Source organism: Salarias fasciatus, chromosome 6, assembly GCF_902148845.1.
Source record: "Salarias fasciatus chromosome 6, fSalaFa1.1, whole genome shotgun sequence".
NCBI classification, from domain to species: Eukaryota; Metazoa; Chordata; class Actinopteri; order Blenniiformes; family Blenniidae; genus Salarias; species Salarias fasciatus.
The window spans coordinates 14,356,306-14,379,455 of record NC_043750.1 but is presented as its reverse complement, the minus strand read 5'-3'; the positions used below and the strand labels follow the sequence as shown (position 1 = coordinate 14,379,455).

The 23,150-nt window shown below is 43.5% G+C and overlaps 1 protein-coding gene across 1 annotated transcript; it reads right to left on the bottom strand.

The window, feature by feature from the left end:
* Positions 1 to 639: 639 nt before the first annotated feature.
* On the bottom strand, positions 640 to 5,367 carry tyrp1b (tyrosinase-related protein 1b). Its single transcript, XM_030093916.1, has 8 exons — positions 5,001 to 5,367; positions 4,627 to 4,735; positions 3,739 to 3,952; positions 3,182 to 3,386; positions 1,710 to 1,877; positions 1,246 to 1,425; positions 1,019 to 1,165; positions 640 to 921 (listed from the first exon to the last, which is right to left on the bottom strand). Exons 1-8 carry the CDS (start codon positions 5,356 to 5,358, stop codon positions 716 to 718), a joined length of 1,587 nt encoding a protein of 528 aa, XP_029949776.1. The 5' UTR covers positions 5,359 to 5,367; the 3' UTR covers positions 640 to 715.
* Between the last annotated feature and the right edge of the window lie 17,783 nt (positions 5,368 to 23,150).

The following is a 23,150-nucleotide window of genomic DNA, read 5'->3' as shown; positions in this document are numbered from 1 at the left end:
GATAAAGCAGTGATAAGTGACCTTAAAACTTTGTTAGACTGCAGAAACTTCATGATAATGGCAGATAAAGTCATGGGACGTAACTCACTGTTCCAGAGCATGCCCATTTAATTCACAATAATCCTCTTTTTATAATTCTGTGTATGATTATGGAACAAAATGCCTAATCCTGAAATGCAAAAATAAAGTATAGCCTCGTTTAAATGGTTTAATTAAAATTTAAAAAAAAATTAAGGAAAGATGTAAAAGGAATCAGTCTCTTCCTTTTGCAGTACTGAGTCATTTCCACATGAGGGCGGTGTGTGTGCTTTTATCAACAGAGAATTTACATGGACCTAATCTGACTTGTAAAAATACAATTTCACCTAAATGCCGTGATAGCCAGTTGGCCGCAGGCTTCAGACAAATGTGTGCCTCCAGCAAAGTTCCTGCAATATTAAGACATGTCTGCGGTCTGATCCAACACTGGAACTGAAGCAATAAACCAAGATTAAACCAAAAAAAAAAAAAAAAATGAAAAGAATAAGGAAGATGGACATGAACATCAAGTGAATGACCACAGACAACAGTCAGTCACTTCAAGGCAAACACATACACAGATGCAGCAGGCTCTGGGTTAAAAATTATTGTAACTTTATTAGAGTAAATTTGAGAATAAAAAACAAATGCAGAACAAATGCATGACAATGTTAAGGCCTCCTTAAAAGGCGTGACTTTAGACAACAGACTGTGATTTGTTCAACCTGTGGTCATCCTCCGAGTAGCGCCTGAAAGTTTCTCCCAGCAGAGGCTCCAAGGCCTCGGCTGAGCGGTAGGAGCGAGCTCGCACGGCACAGGCAATAACACCACCCACTATAGCCACAACCAGCACTGCTGCAACAACCGCTACAGTGATGATCTCAGACAGGGTGAAGGCACGAGCTGGAAACAGCGTGAGAGAGAAAAGAGAGCATGGATCAGATTGATGGGGGGTGATGGGGATGTGTTTGTGCATGTGTGCACGTGTGCTGCTCCTCACCTGGCCACTGGACCTCATATGAGTACCCGAGGCTGTCTGAAGCAGGGACGAACATCTCGGCATTTGTGACAGGAGGCCAGAAAGGAACCATGTTGAACCTGCGGTTGTGTCCGATTGGGGCGTTCTCCTCCGGATACACTATTTCACCTGGAAGCAGAGAACAGATGTTTCCTCGTCTCGTAATTCAGAGTGACGTCCTGTAACCTTAAGATTGTGAGCGAGTGTACCTGGAGCGTGTCTGTTGAGCCACTCATCAAAGATTGCATCTGTAAAGGTGTGCAGCAGGACAAAGATGGGGTCATTGGGTGAGAGGTGAGTCTGTCCGCCCGTGCCATTGAGAAAGAGGTGGGCCAAGTTGTGGAGGCTGCGGATCACTGGATCGTACATCCCCCGGGGGGCGCTGTAGCCTGGAAAACATACAGAAGGGGAAAAAAAAGTTAATGAAAGCCTCCAATCTACTAAAATTAGGAACAGAAAATGCTGTGTTCTAGCTAACCATATGTGCGTGTGGGTGGTAGACTCAGCGAGTGTGTGTTTTTGGCTTTGAGTTTGTATCTATGTAATCACACAGCACTTCAGGCGTTTTATTTTCAGAGCCGAGCCCAACAGAACTAGGAATACTCTCCCTTTGCTTGATCTGGTCAGCCTGAATCGCTGCAGACATTCTGATCTCTGACTCATAACTGTGCACCTTCAATTGTATTCCTGAAGCTCTCGGAGGAGGTGGAGTAGTAAGGAGGAGTATCGAAGGTGTTGAGCTCCAGACAGTCCAACACGTCCTGCGGCTCTGGCAGCCGCTGCACCATGGGCCGAGCCACGTTGCCTGCTGGGTTCCTCCTGATGGGACTGGTCTCGGTGCCTTGGTGATGGAGACATAGCCAGAGGTTAGTGGTATTGTATATGTATGTATCCACTTCAAGTGAAACACAGTGACTATTGCAGTAAGATCAAACACAACTTGGTTAGTAGGACATTCACATTGCAATTCAGACATAGGCCACTGGTCCCCAAAGCAAGGGAAAGGAAGTATGATTAGAAATGTTGTATTATTTAATCGCTTTCTAATTCCGTGTGGGAGACTTGACTAGTTTGATCTGTCTCAAACATGACAGGATGGCAGATTTCTTTTCAATTATTCAATAAAAGTCAACAGTAGAGAGTGGGAGCTTTGTGACTGAACATTTTCCCCCATTTTTTCATACATGCATGATTGCTTTCTTTTCTTTCTTGCTTCCTTTTTTTTTCTTTTTTTTTTTTGCTTTCTTTCCAGCACACAAGCCCAAGCACATAAACAGAGGGCTACATAACTGAGTTGTCTCCCTGTTTGAAGATTATTCCCGCAGATCAAAGGAATCAGTAGACTGCTAGATTCCTGTCTTCAACAAGCACAAGCACAAATGAGGCAACCCCCCCTAACCTATTTAAGGAGATGTTGCTTGTTGATGCAGGAAATACCAGGCCTGTCATGACTCTCTCACGGGAATAATGAGACGGATCACTCACACGTCGGTTGCTCACATGTTCTACCTGTTACCAAAGGCGTTTTTTTTTTCCCTTCCTTATATAAAGTTCAATAGGGCCCCATTCCTGTGCTTGTAGTAGAGCACTATAGTGTGAGATGATTGACACTCCTAATTGCTTCACAATTCCATATTCAAAGAAAATACAACAGAGCTAAGGTCGTGAATTAGGGATGTAATCTGGTGCCACTGTGGAATGAGATCCAATCCCTGCAAATCTGATTCTACAAAGTCTGGCTTATGCAGCGTTAGCTTATTAGCATAATGGTCCCCTTATTTTAGACTAAACCTCGTGACCCATTTGGAATTCACATTTAAAGGCTGCTGCACATTCTGGTGTCTTCTACTGAGAAATGAGGCTCACAGAACTAAGCCTTTCAAAATTAGTTGTGTTAAGACGGCGTGTGCAGTGCTTCAGATGCACACAGCAGCTCAGAAGGCAGCGTTAGAGAACTGGCGTCATTTTAAACAAACTGTAGTAATGGCAAGCAATACCGAATTTAGCACAACAGCTGTGAAATATTATTTATAGCAGCTTATGTTCTACATGCTCTCTTTACGGGTTCTTTGCCCTCTTTTCTAATGCTGCTGAGACGACGCAGTCATCAACACAACTCTGCCGTGTTTCTGGGACTGTCTTTACTGTTGCAGATGGTGCCGAGTGTGTCATAGTCCTCCACGCTCTCGCAGATGACCCTCCACTGGGAGAACACGGAGTTGGAGCTGATGGAGTTCATATCGAACGCGCTCCTGGCCCCCAGCAGGTCGTCGGTGCAGATGTCGCACTCGCTGCCTCCGATGGCAAAGTTCCAGTAGGGCAGGGCAAAGGTGGGGTCAGCCAGCATGTCCTGTAGGGATCGAAAAGGAGAGAAGGACAGGTATTCCTGAGTGCATCGACTGAACAGCTTCACATATTTTCATTAAAATAATGAAGTTAAACCTTTTTCTTTCTTTTTCTATCACTATTTTTTTTTTTTTTTTGCACACCAACTTCATAAATGTTTTACTGCTTAAATTTACTTGCATTATCATTCGAACTTCCCTTTTCTAAAATAAAATGTCAGATGGCTTTTTCCATCCATGTTATAGTTTCTCATCATCCTCACATCAATGTCCTTTTTCCTGTCATTTATTATTCCACTGTTCTCGTCTTTATCCTGCTCTCTCTCTCTCTCTCTCTTCTGCCCTCATTCCACTCACCTGCATGTCTCTCTCCAGCTGCAGCAGCTGAAACCGATGCCACGTGACAAAACCGGGCCCTTCGTGGGAGAAGTCCACGCCTCCGAAGCTGGCCTCGCCGGGCCCCAGGTACGTCTTACTGACTGAGTAGTAGTGGCTCCAAACAAAGTAGTTGTAAATGGTGATGTTCTCAAATTGCGGGGTGTTGCCATCAGGCCCGAACACATCCTGGTACCTGAAGATAAGAAACCGGATGTCACTTTGTGTTTACTTCTCCACATTCCTCCAAGATAGCCTGTTTGTTCCCCAATTTCATTTAATTCCTGTCTAATTCGAAGTGAAAGGAGGCATGTTTTTGACTGAAATGCATGTGTACATAGTCGATATGCATCTTATGGCTTGATCTTGTGGCTCGGAGGGAAACTCTGCTTTAAATGTGTGACCCGTAGCCAGTAAATAACAAGGACATATTCTTTTTTCAGGAGGTTAAAAGTGTTCTGTGACCTGCAGCAAAATCAATCTACAACAATCCTGAGCTAATTGGAGGATTTTCACAGACTTGTGCGCTGCTGTTAAGAAGAGTATCATTTCCTCCTTCCTAAATGGATAATTTGCTCCTCCACCTACAGCCTTTACAGGGAGCCGCCTGGAGAAATTGTAAGATTTTCTGATCACTTTCAAAAAGGGCACAGCATGGGTTCGTCCATAGCCATAATGCTGAGTTTTCAATTGCCAGACTCAGCGAGATTGAGCGTGCAGCTCCCTGGGCAAAAGCCGGCTGTCTGTTCTACAGCGGTGATATAAGATCAAACGGGGACTGGGTTAACAAAAGAAAAAAAAAAGAAGAAGTCAATCCTCTTTTGAAATCCAATCTTTTAAGCAGAGGATTATGTTGTTATACTTATGTACCGTCTTGTACAAATGACCACTTCAGGGTGGACGGTCCTCTTCGCCTGGTCCAGAGCGTTCACAAACGCCTGCTTCTCAGCGGCGCTCATCTGCATGATATTCCTCCTGACTGGAGCAAGGTTAATGGGGTGGAGGAGGACAGGAGGGGAGGAAGCGAGAGAGTGAGGGATTGTCGAGGTGCGGGAGGAACGAAGGGAGAAAAAAAAAGAAAACGTTATTAAAAATTAACACAGACATTTCCCATTTCAAGCAATAAATGCCTGCTTTCATTCCCTTGGCTGATGTAGACCTGTGAAATCATAAAGCGTATAGTGAAAGATGGAATTTGTAAGCTGCCTTGAGCTTTCAGGTCAAAACAGCAGGCGCTGTCTTACCCACAGAGATCCTCTGATCGCAGTTCGGTCCAGTCAGTCCGTGTCGACACCGCCCACAGTTGTAGCCGCTGAAATTCCCATTACACTGGCAAGTGCGGTTGAAGAACCTCAGCGGCCACCGCTCTCTGTCGTCGCGCCCAGCGTAGGGGTACTGCGGCCCGTGACGCCGGTTGTCAGCCGCAATGGACACGCACTGGCCCCGTCCGGTGCTGGAGCCGCACTCGTCCCCCGCCGCCCCAGAGACCGACGGGCAGCACTGTCCGCTGCGCAGCCCCTCGGGCGTGACGCACTCCCGCGGGAACTGGGCCAGTGTCAGGGCGGCGCACAGGGTCAGCACCAGGAGGCCCGCTCTCCACATGCTGACACAGGCCACAAGCAGGAGTGAGAATGGAGTGTTTTAGAAACAAGAGGGGGGATTTTAAGGTAAAAGTAAAGTAGGTCAGACATTTCAGAAACAGGGCGGGAGATTAGACATGGTGAATAGCTGTTGTTTTTTTTTTTGTTGTTTTTTTTTTTCCCATCCACCCTTTGCTAAAACCATTTATCATGTTGAGGGTTGTGAAGGGCCAGAGTCTATCCCAGGACAGATTTGCAAAGATGATACAATTCAATACAACACAGACATGCGCCGCAATCCAACTCAAGAGCGGCTCACTCCGTTTGTTCACTTGTTAAAGGCAATTGTCTTAACATTATTTTAAAACTTCACATCTTACACGCCCCTGCAGGCAGTACAAGTCACTATTCATAATTCACAAAGCCATTAGTTGTAAAGTCTTACAAGTTCAGAAACGCTTTCAACAATAGACAGCGAGAGATGGTATGCTTCAATCTTTCTTGTAGTTTAATTCACTCGTGTTCTGAGGCTTGTTGATTAAGGATGAATGAAAGAGTGAGCGATGATTCACAAGAGCATAGATTTTACAACCAAATAATGACAACAACCACAAAAGTTTGCCTGCACCCTGCAGAAATTCAGTATATTTTAACCCAACTTCACTACTTTAGTCACTCCACTACGGGCTGAATTTACCTGCAGAAACTCCAAACTGTTCCACATCTGCTGGTTTTAGACGATCAGAAAACGTGTTTTCTATACTTCAGTGTATTGTGTGAAACATAATGAGTGTAATCTGGCCCCTACCTCTCTCCGTGCATGCTGCTCCTCTGCAGAACTGTAGCCACCCAAGAGTCGGCCCAATACCCTCGCCTGTCTTAAATAGCCATCAAACACATGACCAGACCTTTCTGATGCTTGTATAAGCCAGTGCTCACACACACACACACACACACACACACACACACACACACACACACACACACACACACACACACGGATACACTTGGGGCTACTTGAGCACTCTCAAACACTCATTCATATGCCTTGTGATCATAGCCCAAATGACGCCAGGCGGTGTGCGCAAAAAAAAAAAAAAAAAAAAAGGAAAAAAAGAATTCAACTTTTGGCAGTCATGCATAAGTCATGCTTGTGGAAATTTTGTTCATTTCAGCCAAGTGTCGAAAAGTAATGGTTTATCATCGGCTCAAGACAACAGGTGACTGTGTGGAGAAAGTCTTGATAATTTATTCATGCAAATGAGTCACTTGTTAACTGCAAATAATTACCCAATTTGTGTGCTTAAGTTATCAAAAGGTTTTAATCACACAGTGTAGAACAGCAGCAGAACTCTAGATATGGAGATACGCCGAACAAAGAACCCATTCAGCATTGTCAGTTGAATTTGGTGTGGCTGAAATTGCAAATAACAATACAAAGGACAAGCGTTATGTGGAATGAAATGAAAAAATAACAATGAAAAATAGTCTTTAATGTGGTTTAATGAGACCGTTCAGATGATACACTCCATAATACTTCCATGAATGAACTGATGGTAATCTCTGAACAAGATACTTCTCTCTGTTTCTCCTTTCACACAGATCCAAACAGATTTACGGAAATAATTTGGTCAATATGAAAAAAAAAAAAAAAAAAAAATCTGAAAATTCAATTGCATTTCATAGAGTTGACAAATATCAAACGAGACACTTTACTTCTTTTCACATTTACACAATCGCACATGAAATATTTTAAAACAAGCCCTTCCTGGTCACTCATCTGCACATTCGTACAAGCTAAATGTGTTACAGTATAACTCGTCCGGTTCACACGGACACACGACAGACGGTCACATGCACTGAGTGGAAATGCGATACATATTCTCTTGTTATTACAGTGGGATTTGAAGGCAGTCTGTGTCGGGTTCAGTGAGGATTTGATAACATGGGGTAATTTAACTGAGAAAGTGGCTTGTGGGGGTTTTGCTTTGGCTACAATAGGAACAGACAAACAGTTGATCCCCTTAGAGAATGGAAGTCCTGAGATCTTGCGAGGAGTCTGGTCCCGGTCCAGTACTGGCCGACTCCTCCGTGGAGCTGGGCGGGAGCTCTGACATGGCTGCTGCGTGGTCGTCTTGCGGTCCCTTTTTTTTGGCCAGAGCCGAAGCCACGTCAGATGCGTCGAGCGTGGATATCCTTAAGACAGTGAGGCAGTTGGCAGAGACTGAAATGTTTTATTGGATAAATAATTCAGAGAAACAAACCATGGGTGCTCTGTAGCAGCAAGAACTATTGTTGAAAACGTTGGAATAATCACACTGTTTGTTGAACAATAGGTGCTGTTTGAATCAAATGAGGATAAAATGTGTTTTACTTAGCAGGAAAACAAATACAGCCATCGTTAAAGACAGGATTCACGTTCAACAATGAAATTCTGACACCATTTAATTTGCTGCGGTTTAATACAGCTGCTAAAGTGTTTATTCAATGACTTCCACAGCAGATGGATCGACTCACACAGTGTGGCGGAACAGGATACACATGGAGGTAATGACACACCTTGATATAAATAGATCTCTTGACAACATTGAATAATTGCAGGTGACGCTGATCTGGGTGAAAGAATTTCAGAAAGTGCTGCATGCGTTGTTCACATGACCCGGTTGACTGTCTTACAAGGGCATCACCTCTACCACCACCTTATAAGTACTTTCAGTTTGTGCGCTGAACCTTTACTTCTTTGCCAAATTCTAATATCCCATTGTTCTTGTAAGGCAGCGGTGACAAATTCATTTGGAATTTGGCGGTCACACAGTGACAAGTCTAATTTTAATTGGACTGGGAAATTGACAGCATTGATAAGAGTTTTAACTTGAATTAAAAAAAAAAAGTATATTTCAGTTTATTGTAATTTTTAAAAATCTACAAATGTTCTCAAAGAAAAGCACAGTCTGCAAATCTTTTTTGCAGAAGGTTGTTCTGTTGCGGTTGTTAATGTTGCATTATGACCTTGAGCCTTTGTGAAACAGTGCAACATGCAGTAGAACAGTCAGGAACAATTTAAATGAATTTAAAACTTGGTTGTTAATATGTAGTTAGTCAAGTTAGTTACTCCCACACTTTGCAGCCTCATCCCAGGGGTTGGATTGGGCAGCATCGGCCCGCAGTCTGCATGTTTCACGCCTTCGTCCAAACAGGAACCGCGTTGTGATCTAAAACAAACATGGTTCTTTTCTGCTTTTGACTGAGTTTATTCTGCAGGAATGCAAACATTTTCCAAAGGTTTTATGTTATAATCACATATAGATGAGCTTCATTTTCTATTTTACGTAATGGCTTCTTGCATTCCAGTAAGTGCGTGAAGCAGCAACGGTAACGGTAAACTCACGGAGCGAATTGTAAAAGTGACTTCTCCTGTTTCCTGTCGGTGATTTCGGCGATCCCCTCTTCCAGTGCGCCCTGAATTTCCCCTGCTGCTTTAAAGCCTCTTAACAAGGACACATTTCAACATGACTCTGTTGAGTGTTAAATAATTCAGCGTTGCTTTGCGTCTGTGTTCGGCACGCAAGCAATAGGCATACAGTCAGCTCTTGTTCATCGTCTGTGATGTGTGTCTGAGTTTTGTTCTTATACAAAGACTGCGAGTCTCACTGTTTTAAGTGGTGCGCAGCAGCAGGGACAGCCCCATAAACACGAATAGCAGTCTGTTGAAGTCGCCGACATTAAGAGCACGTCTCAGTACTCTTGGCATGCTTGAACTTGTGTTTGAGACGAACAGTTTATAACAGAAGCCTGTTACTCCAGTTGAAGGGAATATGTGGCGGCGATCATTGTTACTTTTAAGCGTGGTGAGCAGTGTGAGCTAATCTCAATGGAAGGTTAAATTGACCCCTTTGAATCGGACCCTATTTTGTCGGCTTCTGCTCAAAACCCAAGCCGATGTTTGAAGTAGCATCAATGAGCGAGCAATTTACAAGGTAGTTTTGCTATGTATTTGCTGATGTCCTAGCAGTGTAGTTGGTAGACAGTTGTTATTTTTTTTCTGTTTAAGACTCCAGGTTGAAATTAAAAGCTCTCATTTACTTCATTTTGACCCAGTGATTTTCTTCCTACGTTTCACTTGCGCACAGCTTTAGCCTATTATTGATCCCAGTCTGCTAGTCTGATTAGGAGGAAATCGTGGAATTACCCAGTAATGCTAAGGGGTTCACGGGACACACAACCTCATGTGATGCGGTGAGCACAATCCTGAGCACGTAAGCTGTGAAACAGCCAGGAGGGAATCAGCTGAGAAGCACACAACCGCCGGTTTTTTATGAACCACAAGTGTGCAGGTCAGTGCATGATATTCAGTCAGCTGATAGCAGGACAGTCTGACGCCTGGTGAGCGTGAGGGAACAGAGAGAGCGATACAGTAAGAAAGGAACGAAACACTCACAAGAGGGTTCGGGAAAGAATGCAGAGTATTGTCACTGTGTGAAGTCTTGTATTGTCAGCGGAATGTGTGGACACTGAGTAGCTCTGTTTTCAATGGTGATGTAGCACCTGCCATTACTCTTTACTGTCTTGTGGTTTTGAGAATTTTTGAGATGTTATGTGAACATCAAGTGATGAATCCCAACTTGAAAACCGGGGAAAACATTTGCTTTTAGTTTTTCTGTCACTATTCTAAGCATATATACACTGCATGAGTATTTCTCTTACGTTTGTGAAGAGATTTCAAAGTGTGAACCTACTGTTGAGCGTCTCCGTTCCCTGCTGGCAGCGTGTCGTCACTGCAGTCGGCGCCCGTCGCCGCCTCTGGCTCGACGCAGCCTTCCTCACAAGCCCGCTGTCGAGCCGCGGTGCTGCACACACACAAACACATGAACAATATCCCCTCATCACCATCATTACTGTTGTTGCTTACTGTCGCCCTTCTCCAAATTAACTACATGTTGCATTGAGCCATGTGGAGAAATAATTGGAAACTAGTCCAGCGCATCACTGAGGGAAAGGTGCGCTCTTTATGTGAGGACCCTATACCGAACACAGTCTCATCATTTCATCATGTTTCAGTGTTGAAATGTTCTCCACTGCTCGGGCAACATCAGACGCCATCCTGTAGCAGCACTGCTGTGAGTCCCATCTGTGACTGGAGCACAGTTGGTTTTTTTGCAGATAGCAATCAAATTGCAACTTGTAACTATTAGAAGCACTGGCGTGTAGCTGATGCTCCAGTAAATGCAGCAAAAATACTACTCAAGTTTCCATTCGTAGAAGAAAGGAGGAATATGAGTTTACACAGGGTGAGTGTGAACAAACACGTAACAGTGTGATTCTGATAAAAAAGGAATATTGTGTGAAAATGCACAATTTTGCTACAATTTAGCAAGACTTCAAGACAATATTGACCTGAGGTTGAACACTAATGTGCAAAGCTTATTCTGGGCGTATTCGAAAAAGATATTCAGAGGAAGTAAGGCTTATTTTTCAATAATACCTCCTGGAGATTATGTGCGGAAACGAGTGCCACTCACCTGTTTTTGTTGCGACATTTGAAAACATAGATAATAATGATGAGTGTTTCCAAAACCAGGAAGACTGCAGCAGAAATAGCCCCAATCTTCCATGCCTCCAGGCTCAGCTCATTTGCCTCTAAACAGATACATGAAGCAGTGAGAGAGCAGAAAAGAGGAAAGGTACTGGATTTAATACGCTGAAAAGAAAGCTGTTTTGCACTCTGCAAATCAACTTTTTTCTCTAAACACTCTAAAAGGAAGTGGTACTCTTCAATATACGACATCCAGTTTGAGCAGATAATTTAAACGAAGGCTCGACGCTGTGTCCTTGTCTAATTATAATTTTCCATACTACCACTAACAGATTGTGAAGTAAAAGGTTAGCTTCCATTTTTCCGGAGGCAGAAAATAGCGAGTTGTATTGTGACAGGATGGTCCCAACTTTTTTGATCTTCCCTCAACAGTTAGAGCGCACGGTTAGGCTGCTTCAATGCTTAGTCAAATGGAACAGCATCAACTTGGCCATCTGCATATTTTTGTTGGCAGAATCATGATAATGATCTGTTTTTTTTCTCCCTTTTTATTCTGCCCAAGTTTTAAGCTGCAAAAAAAAAAATCTGCTGTTAAATATGTTTTGAACCATTTATATCCTAAAATCTGGTTCTAAAACTGTGTGATGATGACAGAGTGTGATCTTTATGGTAAGAAAAAAAAAAGAAAAGAAATCCTGATGGACTTATGCAGAGCTGGAAAACAGCTTCAAAATACTGTTTGCTTCTTCACTTTCACCTGAGGTTTCAGGTATATCCTCCACGAGTTCATTGACCTCCCCTGGTTCCTCTCCCTCTGCCTGAGGTGCTTCTGCTTGAGCCTCATTCGCAGAATTATCCAATGTAGGCTGGGCCACGTCGGGGTCGTGGGGCAAAAGGTCGTTGGTGGGTGTGATGATCTCATTGCCATCGGGGGGATTCTCTCCTGTTTCCGCCTCACTCAAGGACGGGTTTGGGGTCGCGTCCTGGTTCTCGGGGCTCTGCTCCACGGAGGCTCCGGCACTATCCTCGGGCTCTGGGCCAGAGATCAGCAGCATTTCTAGAAGAGAGGTTTGGTATGTGACACACACATGAAAATTAAGACGAGAGGCCAAGGTTTAGGGTTTGTCAAGTGTGCATATGGAATGTAGAATAATGCATAGATATGCTGTAGCCAGGCGCAGGGAGGCAGGTCGACCCGTACTGTCATTAGCATTGCTCAGTGTGGTGTGTAAGCATTCACGTGGACACTGAAGAGATGGCGCTGGACATGAAAAACTGTAGCCCACACTAAGGAAAAGTCACATCAGTGTATGGTGAATTATAAGTTGTGTTTTGTTAAAGGTTGTTTCTGATGGGAGAAAGCATAAGTTGAATGTGTGGCGAGTTTTTTTTGTTTTGTTTTGTTTTTTTTTTTTTTTGTTTTTTGGGACGCAGACTATGAAGTATTGTGTAGTGTACTGAAGGCGCTTATAATCCTTATTTAAGACATTTCTTCTGCCAAACTAGGCTAAGTTGCAAACAATACAGCGCTTAGCTACAGAGTGAAACCCAAACCCAGAATATAATCAGGGTTTACACCACACGACATCTGTGACAGTAACCACATATGAATAAACATTAACTGTAAAGTTTGTGGGGAAGTGAAGAACTCCTGAATATCAAAATATGTCGGATATTTTTCCACATTGATTTGAGATATGGTTGAACTTTTCAGCAGTTTGGGCACATCGTACTTAATGCTATTGTTTTGTATTTAGCTTCATCCCTGTTGATGAATCATTTCCCGTCCTTGGCAACTTTGCATACTTCAGTCTCACACAGCTCACCTTGATCATCGTTTTCAGTGCCGTATGAAGTCTCCAGGGTCGTCTGCAGATCCTCTCCTGCTTGTTGGTCTCCTTTCTCGTTCAACAATGAAACCGATTGCTCCTTCATCACACCGTCTATATTTTTTTCGCCTTCTGTTGCTTCCTCTACGTCTGAAGCTTCTGCTTCTACCTCATCTGCAATTCCTACATCCACTAATGAGACTTGCTCATTTTCTGTTGCAGGTTTGTCTGCGTCTATCACTATATTTTCCTCATCTTCCTCTTCTACTGCAGTTACTACTCCAGTTTCTGTGTTTTCTAACTCAGAATTATCAGAAAGTAATGTTATCCCTTCACCCTCCGCTTCACCGACCTCAGTTTTCTCCCCATCTTTGCCTAAATCATGCTCTGTTTGCTGCACATTATCTTCTCCCAGGCTAGTTTCAGATTCTTCCAGAGTGTCTAGCTGTCCACCTGCTGGCACCTCCAGAACAGCTGGAGTCTCCACTTCTCCCTCAATGTCTGCTTCAGTTGTGTCTTTTTCCTCAAGCATGACAACTTGCTCCGTTGTGTCTTCCTCCAGTGCCTCCTCTGGTGGTGTTTCCACTCCCGTCTCTTCTCCCTCTACAACCTCCTGGCTCAGTTCAGGCCTCTCCGGCTCATAAATAACGCCTTCACCCTCAACCTCTTCAATCCCAGTTCCTGCATCTGCTGTGGTCTTCTCATCGGATGCAGAAATTGCTCCGTCGCCTCCCTCGACAGCTTCTTTCTCCTCCCCACCCACACCCTCCTCTGCCTCCTGCTTCTCCTCAGCGCCGGGACCTTCTCCCTCGACGCCTGTACTTTCATCCTCCACTGTCTGCTCCAGCGCGTCTGCTTCCGCTTCAGCTTCGCTCTCGCTCGCCTCGGCCCCCGGCACATCCTCCTCACCGGCTTCCTGCTCCGTGGCTGCATCTCCTTTGGCTTCACTCTCCGCTTCCACCTGTCCCAGCGCTGCCTCCACCACCCTCTCCAGCAGCTCCTTCAGCACTTCCTCTGCCCCGCGACCCTCCACCTGCTCCGAGGCTTCCTGCACAGCCTGCTGCACCTCCTTCAGGCTCGGAGGGGACACGACCGGTGCTACCTCCGCTGGAGGCACAGCTGGCTCCTGGGACGAGATCTGGCCTTCTTGGTGTGTGACCACTGAGGAGTGAATAGCGGTAGATTGACCTACGGAGAAAGCATCATGTATCTGTTGGAATTTGGTTCAAGCTGCATAAGCTAGACAAACCTGGAATATAGTGTGACTGGATGTGTCGGAATATACTTATAATTACATTTTGTCAACTATTTTACAGCCATAATGATAATAATAATAAGATTTTTTAAATTTAATTGAAACACATCATCTTGCCAGATATTGCATCTGTGATTAACTTTATAACTCTTTGCTATAGCTGTTAAAATGTGATTTTGAGTATTCGAGCATGCATCACTCTTTTAACAATGCAAAGTGTGCACATTTCCATTGCGTGAGCCTACCTTCACATCTGCAGTGTTGTATCAGCAGCACCAACATGAACCCTTTCAAAGTGCAGTACTCCATGTTGTTCGAGAAACCATAGGAATATACTCCAAAACAATCGAAAGACTCCTTTTCTTCCTTTCCTCCCCCAAAAATCTTGCTCAGATGTCGGGTGTGACTGTGGATGCTACCGCAAGGCGTACAGTCCGGAGTGTGTTGACTCCAGGTGGCTTGACAGTGAACTGGGCCCCTCCGAGGGAGTGTGATGGTAGCAGGTGACGGAGACATGAGGGGGTGGAGGGGCTTGAAAAACGGGCATTACCATGTTAAATAATGCCACCCTTGGGTTTCTTCATACCACCAGGTGTCTCTACGCTGTCCCTACATACACTTTATGTGTGACGAACACTCCAGTGTTAAATGCTTGTGAGACTCTTACAAGGACTGTGGTGAAGCATGGGCGGCATGTCTCACACACACAGTGAACTCTGGAGGAGCAATTATAGGTGGGCTGTGAGTTTTGGGTGTGAGTGATGCGACATAGAGGTAGAGAAAATAGAATGGGCACTGGCACAAAAGTCCCCAACAATATCACAGCAAGTCTGCCAAAAACTGTTATTCACCCAAGAGAAAGATGTGAATTCCCTCTCGATCGCTGTATGTTCAAGGATTAAAAGAACTCAGTGAGTTATCCTGGTTTCAGACTGGCTGATTATCTTCAAAAGAATAATTGGACTTGTGTTAACTAATATAGGAATGTTTATGCTACAAGCATGTTTTTGGGGTTCCTGCTCTGCCTCATAATGTCATGCTTACGGTTTGAATATAAGGAAACGGCAAGCAGATGCTCCATTAATTTGGATCTCTGTGTAAATGCACAGTGTCAGCCACAGTGTATGGCTACAGGCGATGTTAAATCCCCAGGTGGCTTTTCCTTCCGCAGTTTATTTATATTCACATCCAGGTTAGCGTCGTTGAGACATCCCAAGTGTACAAAACAACCACTTGTGCTGAAGTGTTTCAATTTTCTCAGTGAATACAGCAAAGTATGAGCTCGCACACCTCTGCTTTGTACTCGCCGCTCCGACGGCGATAAAGCAAGCAGATCCGTGTAGTGAGTGAACAGTGAAGGAAATTACTGAGGAAATCACACCAGTGTTCAGTGGAAATAGGTTGTACTGTGATGCTGGGCCACGCTGTCTGCCTTGTTAGCTTCGTAAATGAATAAAAAATCTCCTTAAAGCGGCGTTACCTCAGTGATCTATACTGGAAAGAAAAAATAAATAAAAAAATTGTGGTAGAATACAAAATGACTAGAATTTGCTGATCATCAGCCTTTTTTCAGCATTGCCTTCAGCAAATCAGTCTTTTCAACAACTAAACACAATGTCCTTTACGTTCATGTTTTTGCTTCAGATTTTTTTCATTGACTCAGTTTATTTCTATTTTATTTTTCATTTTGACCTAGTTGATGTTTTTTGGAACCCCGTGTTCAAAACTGGGTTTAATAACACAGGCCATGATGATGGTATCATTTTCACTATAATCACATGTTCAGCTAAAATCACCCATGGTCGGTTAAACCTTCACATTTAGTTTTGGGAAGCCGTGCTGGAGCCCCACTTGTATCTGGTGTAAAAACTATTCAAACTGCCAATAGCGTAAGAGGATATTTGATCTATTTTCATGATAATATTTTTTCAGTAATATGTTATGATATGATTGAGGGACCATAAAAAAATCAATTTAAATTTGACAATTGCAGCTGTTAATGGAACGATACATAAATAGAGCTGAATTTCGAAATAAAAGCCATTTTTGCTGGGTTTTCACAGTTCTTGGATGAAAATAGGTATAGTTGATGGAATAATAATAATTGTATTTATTTATTGAGGATATATACACTGCAGCCTCTTCATAATGGTTGTTAAGGTAATCAATTACTCTTTTTCCCGTTAATGACAAGTTACGTTATTAGCTTCATTACATTAAGAATGGCTAAAATTATTACATTATTGACCCCTGTAAAAATAGACCAGTCAACACATCCTCTATTCATATATCTTTCAAGATAACTTGTTCATTACTTTTTTTTGCATTTCATCTTCTAGCACATATTGCAATGTATTAATTTAGCCTGTACTGTGATCAGTGACCCAATAGCTGTCAAGATGATTACATATATTCTTACTTACATTCTCATGCGTCACTGGTTAAGAATTCGCACTGAAGAGATATTGAACAGAATATAAAATATTGAGAACAAGACTCAAACTGAGGCACGTGCACTGTTTTACACTCTCTGATGGAAACGTCTTCAGAAAATGCATTTCACTGATTACATGCAAACATGCAACCTCCACCACACCCTGTGGGGTTTGCATGTTTTCCCTAGCACTCTCCAGATGCTCTAGTATCTTCTGAAACATGTGTGTGATTGAATTTGGGAGCACTGTGATGAGCCGATGGCCTGTTCAGGGTTTTTCCCATTGTTCCTCAGCTGAGACTGGCTCCAGAGCCTTTTGACCCCAACTTGAATAAAGTGGTATAAAAGATGAATAAATGGTTAGATTTAAAAAATAGAAAGTTATTTTTATCAAATCTCTATTGTGAAGTACTCCGCTGGATCTCTGCCATGCATTCCTTTATGGCTTTGACTAGTAAAGTAACTAATTGCACAAGTTGCGATCTGGTTTGAGAGTCTTTCTGCATGGAGTTTGCATGTTATCCCTGTGCATGGGTTCTCTCAAGGTACTCCAGACTCCTCTAAATTTAAGGCTACTTGGCAGACTATAAAATTCATGCATTGGTGTGAATGTGTTTATCTGCCTTTCAAAAGTTGAATGGAGAATTCCTGGTTCAACAGTATAGGAACTACTGTTTCCCCTGAAGAATAAGTTTGTTGCTAAATCACCAGACTCCTGTTTGCACATCTCTCAATCCAAGACTAACTCAATCCTTCTGATAGCATCATGTAAACAGTGAAATCAGCCTGAACTAACAATGACTTTTATTGTGATGCAGAATTTTATTCACCATTAAAGTAAGAATATAAGACGATTAAACTCAAATACCTCAGGTCAATTGTATCTACAGTAAGTCAGTGGGCAGTCAACTTTGAAACTGAGGTGGTTGAGACGAAAACCAGGGAACTGTTCACAACTTAACCACTGCAGTGATGCTTATTTAAAATAAGAATACTCATCTTCTTTGTCCTGGTATTGCGCTGATATATTCCTGCCTCTCTCTGACCCCCACCCTCCATTTTTGAGCCAAGTAGTCCAGCCTTTGATGGATCACTCCCAGGTTGCTCTGTGATCTGCTCAATAATCGTCAGCCTTCTGGGAAGCTTTACTGCATGTTGCCTTCCTGTGAAGTCAGATGATCCTGACCAAAGGCTGCATTGATTCTTATACCGGCAGACCAGCATGACAAAACTATAAACCACTGTCATGAAACCAATGCGACTGCTTGACCCACCAGTGTATTATCTTCCTGGAGCCTCAGCAGGAACTCTTAACAGCGCACTTCAAGCCATGAAACCAACCATGGAAATAATAGAGACTCTTTCTTGCTGTCAGTGTTGGTTTAAGAACGTGTCACCGTTACTCTTTGTGGTGTTTTGTTGCTTTTGAAGCCACGTAGGGTGCGGCACAGTGATTTGTGCTTCAGTTCGATTTACTTGACATTTCCGCGCCACATCCACACTTCTCCATATCAAGAGCCTCTGTTCTACATGTCAAAACAAACCGTGGATAGAAACCAAAACCGGGGAGCTTCAGAGGAGCAGCAGAACACATCTGAACTGTTTCCCCTCTCGGCTTACGCTTTTATATTCTGTCTAACATTGAATCGGGTTTCCCTCTTTCCTTTTTCTCATTCGTGACTGCAGGAGATTAGGTCTGAAAGGTTAATACAGTCACATGAGGTTCACATTGTGCTTTGTGCCACCAGGCAGTAGCACTTGGTTCTTGGCTTGTGACTGGGATGGAAAGCAGGATTACGACAAAGATGCATACTGTATTTCCTGGCCACATACACATGATTCTGCATTATCATAACAGGCACAGAGATTACATGTGTGTGAATTTATGATACATATGTGTAATCGCTAAAGAAAGCACACACTCTAAAGCTACTTGCATTTGTAAATCTGAATTGCAGTTGCACTTAATTTTCCATCTTAAAAACTTCAATAAATTATTATGTCATCTGGCCAAACGGCCTTTGTTCAAGGGAAAATTCAGTGCTATGTGCCATTTCCAAAGCCGATCTATGTTTAGGACTGGGAGGAGTCGCACCTTGTGCAGCGCTGTGAGGCCATAGGAGTAGCTGTCTGTATTTCACACGTCTCTGTTGGAATTTCAGATGTGCTCTCCATGAAAAGAGGGCGGTGAAGGTGAGCAGCCAGCATTAACCTCCACACTGGTCGTACTCGCCAACGCTACATAACCATTGGCACGTATTGCCAACGGTTGACCTCTTCTCAATCATCCTTTGAAGCAATTAGCAACTGTGATTACACTGTGTAAGATAATAAAGCATCAGGCTGAGCTACACTTCAGCCACAGTCGCTGCATTTTCAGGTCTGCAATTACTGACTTGCTATTTCAGTCCAACCAACAGCAGCATAAGTAATTACAATGGTTATGGGTGCCATCTACAGGCAACAAAAGTAATTATTTGTTCAGCAGTTTTGACACTCCTGCCACCTGCAGATCAACGATTAAGTGGTAATTTTTCTCCTTTATAACTGATGGTGGTGACTGTGTGACTGTGTGCTGGAGGGAAAGTTTGTATTTCACTTCATGACTTCTCCAGGAGGCTGCGGATTATATTTAAGGCTGCGCAGCCCTCGGCTGTTCTGAGAGCAAATATGTAACATGACAGAAGGTCAGACTAGAGCGAAGATGTAAAAAATGTAGCAAATTAACAACAGCAAGTCAGGAAAAAAAGTCAATTCATTGCAGCCTCATTTATTCACTGGAATTGCCTGCTTATTCTGTCATAATCAATAATTGTCATGCAACTAAAGATAATTTGATGAATGCATGTCTTTATTTAAAGAACAGATTGTAATGAGGGCCATACAGAGGTATAATGGGAGACATTCTTACTTGCGTGTCCAAATACAAATGATTGCATTACTATTAGTATGAGTATTATACTATAAAAACTGCAGTCCACTTATTGTGGGGCTGTTATTATTCCATATCGACGGAATCCAGACCTCTGATTAGGCTGTTCCCTCGTCACCTTCCATCTGAGGTGTGCCAGGAACAGCCACCGGGGACGAGACCCTGCAGTCGCCACTACTCCATTATATCCCCTGGTTGCTCTGGGAAGGACTTGGCGTCCCTCAGGAGGAGCCAGAGGAAGCACTTGTGTAGGACGAAGATGTCTGGGATTCTGCATTCTCCACATTGCTGTTGTGACCCTGTGCAGCCTCTGCAGCAGACGATAAGATAAGCTGATGGACGGTTTAATAGCAGTCACAACATTGAACGTTTGACCGTACGTATGTCAATCATGAGCTTTAAGCTGTAAAACAATAGTGAAGGCTGACAGTAAATTCCAGGAAAGATTTGCCTCCTGAGTGTACGCGGAACATTAAAAGCTCAGTCGCACTAAAGAGCCCTTGAGTTTTCGGAGTACGGCAACAGTATTGAGAACGGCATCAGGGATTTCCCTGAGGGGGCGTGTGGATCGGATGTGAACAAGAAGCTGTTAAACCTCTTGTGGAAACCACTGAGGGTAAGAGGCTCTTGAGGTTGAGGTCAGTGAGAGCAGGGTATCATCTTTAAATAGACATTAATAACGACGGCATGCTTGTATTCCTCAATGGGATTTACCACTCAGTTCATAGAATACTCAACGTATTGAGTCCTCACACATCTGGACATAAACAAAGGCTTAGTACTGCAAAAAGGATTTACGTTCGTGACTGATATTATAGAGAACTGTTTGATTTCGTAATTTATTTCACCCACAATTTCACCGACGTTTCATTTAATATCGTCTCCCCTCTTGTCTCTCTTTTTTCTTTTTCGGCTTTCCTCCTCTCTCTTTTCTTCCCTGCGTCTTACTCTCTGTAGTTTCAGGAATTTTTCAAAAGGATGTTCCCCAAATATCTAGGACATCTTTTTGGGTCACCATTAAAATGATCCTCCAAACTTATAAAACATGCAGAGAAGTTACCTTTTTTTGCATATATGGAGATCTGAGCCTTCCTGCCGACACAAACAACAACAACATCAACCAGTACCAACAACAGAAATAATGTATGCTCTCATTATTATTCCTATTTAGACTTCTAATTTATTCGGCCTTACTGGGGGAACAGCGGTTTCAAAGGAAAAACCATGAAGAGTGGCTTGACGATAAGCCACGAAAGTTAAGTCAAATTATTCAGTCTTCCCCTGTTTTCCCCTCTCATTTGCTCTCACACATGAAAACACAAACACATACTCTACATGCACACATCACTCAGCATACCCACTTCAAGCGGTGACAATTTACGATTAATTAGAGAGAATCCATATTTCCTTGCTTGTTTATGCCTTTGCAAACGCTCTATGATCTGCAGCTCAAAGCGGAGCCGTGAAGACAGAAGCCCAAAACCTCCCCCGTCAGCTCCATATGCTTGGAACAGGCTTCAACACTGAACGATTGACAAGCGCATATGAGCTGCCAAATAAAACATCCCAGTCACTCCCCCTCATAAATGCACATCCAGCACCGGAGTGGTGCTCCGCTCGTGGTTGAGCCATCACTCATTTCTCTCGTATTTTCATTTAACGCGCGCGGTTCGATAGTGTGATTAATGACGTGTTCCAGTCGTGTGAGACCGTTCGCTAATCAGACCTAACTGCTGCCTGCGGGTTACAGGTCTGTTTGTTCACACGAATCTTCTGCGTGAGCTCTTCGTGGCAGAGAGATCTACAGACCAAACAAATTTGCCCAACTGCTTTCAAGCACACTGCTCTCATATGCTCTCACCATTGTCTGCCAACATACAACAGAGTTTCAGCTTTTTTTCTCTCTCTTTTTTTTTTTTTTTTTTTTCTTGGTGATGATAAAAAAAAAAGAAAAATACAATACCTCCCTGCACATTTCTGCTTCTCCTTGTAAATGGAACACTTATATAAGGCGCCATTGTGGATTACATAAATATCTCAAAGTTATCAATATTTCATCCTCTGTGCGTTTGATGTGTTTGGTAATTGGATATTTATGTTGTGGGCTTCCTCTCACAAAGCCCCCTCATTGCACTGTGGTATTTGCGTATGTGGGCATAAGTATGGTATTAAGTAAGTGTAGTCGTGTGTGTGTGTGTGTGTGTGTGTGTGTGTGTGTGTGTGTGTGTGTGTGTGTGTGTGTGCACACCCATGATTTCCTGTTTTTTTTGTCCATGCTCTTTGGATGTTTTGGTATTTTTCCTGAAAGAACAGCAGACACCCTATTTGCATGTGTTTATTCAACAGCATAAGTATTTTGTCTGCAAATATGAGTTTGCATCAAATCTTTGTGGCACTTTAGGCTCTTTTTAATGTCAAGTATTGAAAGCCAAAGAGGCCACAGCAGGCAAGGGGAAATTAAAGGCGTGTGTGTGTTTGTGTGCATGTGCGGTGTGTGTGCAGATGAAATTGTCGCTATTATTGGATTGGTATGTTTTCTTCTTTGTTTTTACTCCTCGCCCTGGTCAAGTAAAGGAGAGGGTTGGGAGGCTTCGGTTTGTCTGGTTGTGGCGTCCCCCCAGGGGCCAAAAGCGAATCAGTGGTTCTTCTTTGATGAAGACAGAGAACAAGTATAGAAGAAAAGGAGAGGAGGAGAGGAGGAGGAGAAGCACTAGTATGGGACTCCTTAGTGGGAACTTGAGTCTAATAAATGTTTCACATCACTGACAGTTGATGTGACAAAAGAACTGTCTGTATCTAGAAAGTGTCTGACAAACCATTCAAGGGCCGATCTGGGTATCGCTGTGTGGCGCCTGACAAATGAATTGAATATCACTGATGTAATGGGGAGAGGGAGGAGTATCGTATTGTGCAGTTATAGATGGATGAAACGCAGGGAGACAGAAACCAAGAAGCAATCGATATCCCTGGATGCAGTTCTCCTTGGTGACCAAGCGAGGGAGCTGTTGGGTTTGATTTCAGTGTTCCCAAAGGAGTAGGAAGAGTAGCCTGCCAAGACAAAAAGGAGGGGAAAAAAAACAGAATGGAAAAGAGAGAGGAGGGAGGATAAAAACCCAGTGAAACAGAGAGGAAGAGGAAGGAGACTGACTAGTACCTTCGCAGTCCATTACATCACTGTTCTGTGAGAATACTCCTCTCCGGCTTACGTCAGTCGCAAAGACTCCAGTCACACATTCAGTACAGGAGCAACACCTCCATCATGCTAACAACAGATACACTTTCACAAAGCTGAGGTCCTTACACTTTCCAACATGTGTGACATGTCCTCTGCGAGGAATTCACGCAACTTGCTGGAGAGTTCACGTTTTGAGGTTTGCAATCGGCGTGGATGTCGAAGATACTGTAGGATAAAGGATTACATTAGGCGAGCAGGCAAAAGTGATTTTAGCTCGGTAAACATGAGAGCAAATGCAGCTCCTCATAGCTATTCTGGTGTTGACAGCTTTACTGCTCATCAGACTAACAGCACCTCTGCCCCACTGCTGATGTGCCTGCTTACCTGCCTGCCTCCTCAGCACTTCAGCAGAAAGTTGTCTCAAAGTACCAGGGAGAAAGGGGGAGAAAAAGAAGCAGCGGCGAGAGTGCAAAGCGTGTGAGCTGGTGTGTGGCATGTACTGGCGCCATTTCTGCATATTCTCTTCCCGTGTCTTCTGGCACAATCATGCATGTGAGCGTGGCTGGAGGGCTGCTGCACACCCGTGTGCACGAGAGCTAATGATCCCGAGCGCTCTTCCTCTGCCATGTGAAGGCAGCTCAGAGCCCAGAGGTCCC

Bases quoted from the DNA above. Each gene is read 5' to 3' on its own strand.
- tyrp1b (XM_030093916.1), bottom strand. From the start codon at position 5,358: ATGTGGAGAGCGGGCCTCCTGGTGCTGACCCTGTGCGCCGCCCTGACA. The intron at 3,953-4,626 runs GTACATAAGTAT...TCTTATCTTCAG, and splicing joins GTGGTCATTTGTACAAGACG to GTACCAGGATGTGTTCGGGC. The intron at 922-1,018 runs GTGAGGAGCAGC...CGCTGTTTCCAG, and splicing joins ATATGAGGTCCAGTGGCCAG to CTCGTGCCTTCACCCTGTCT.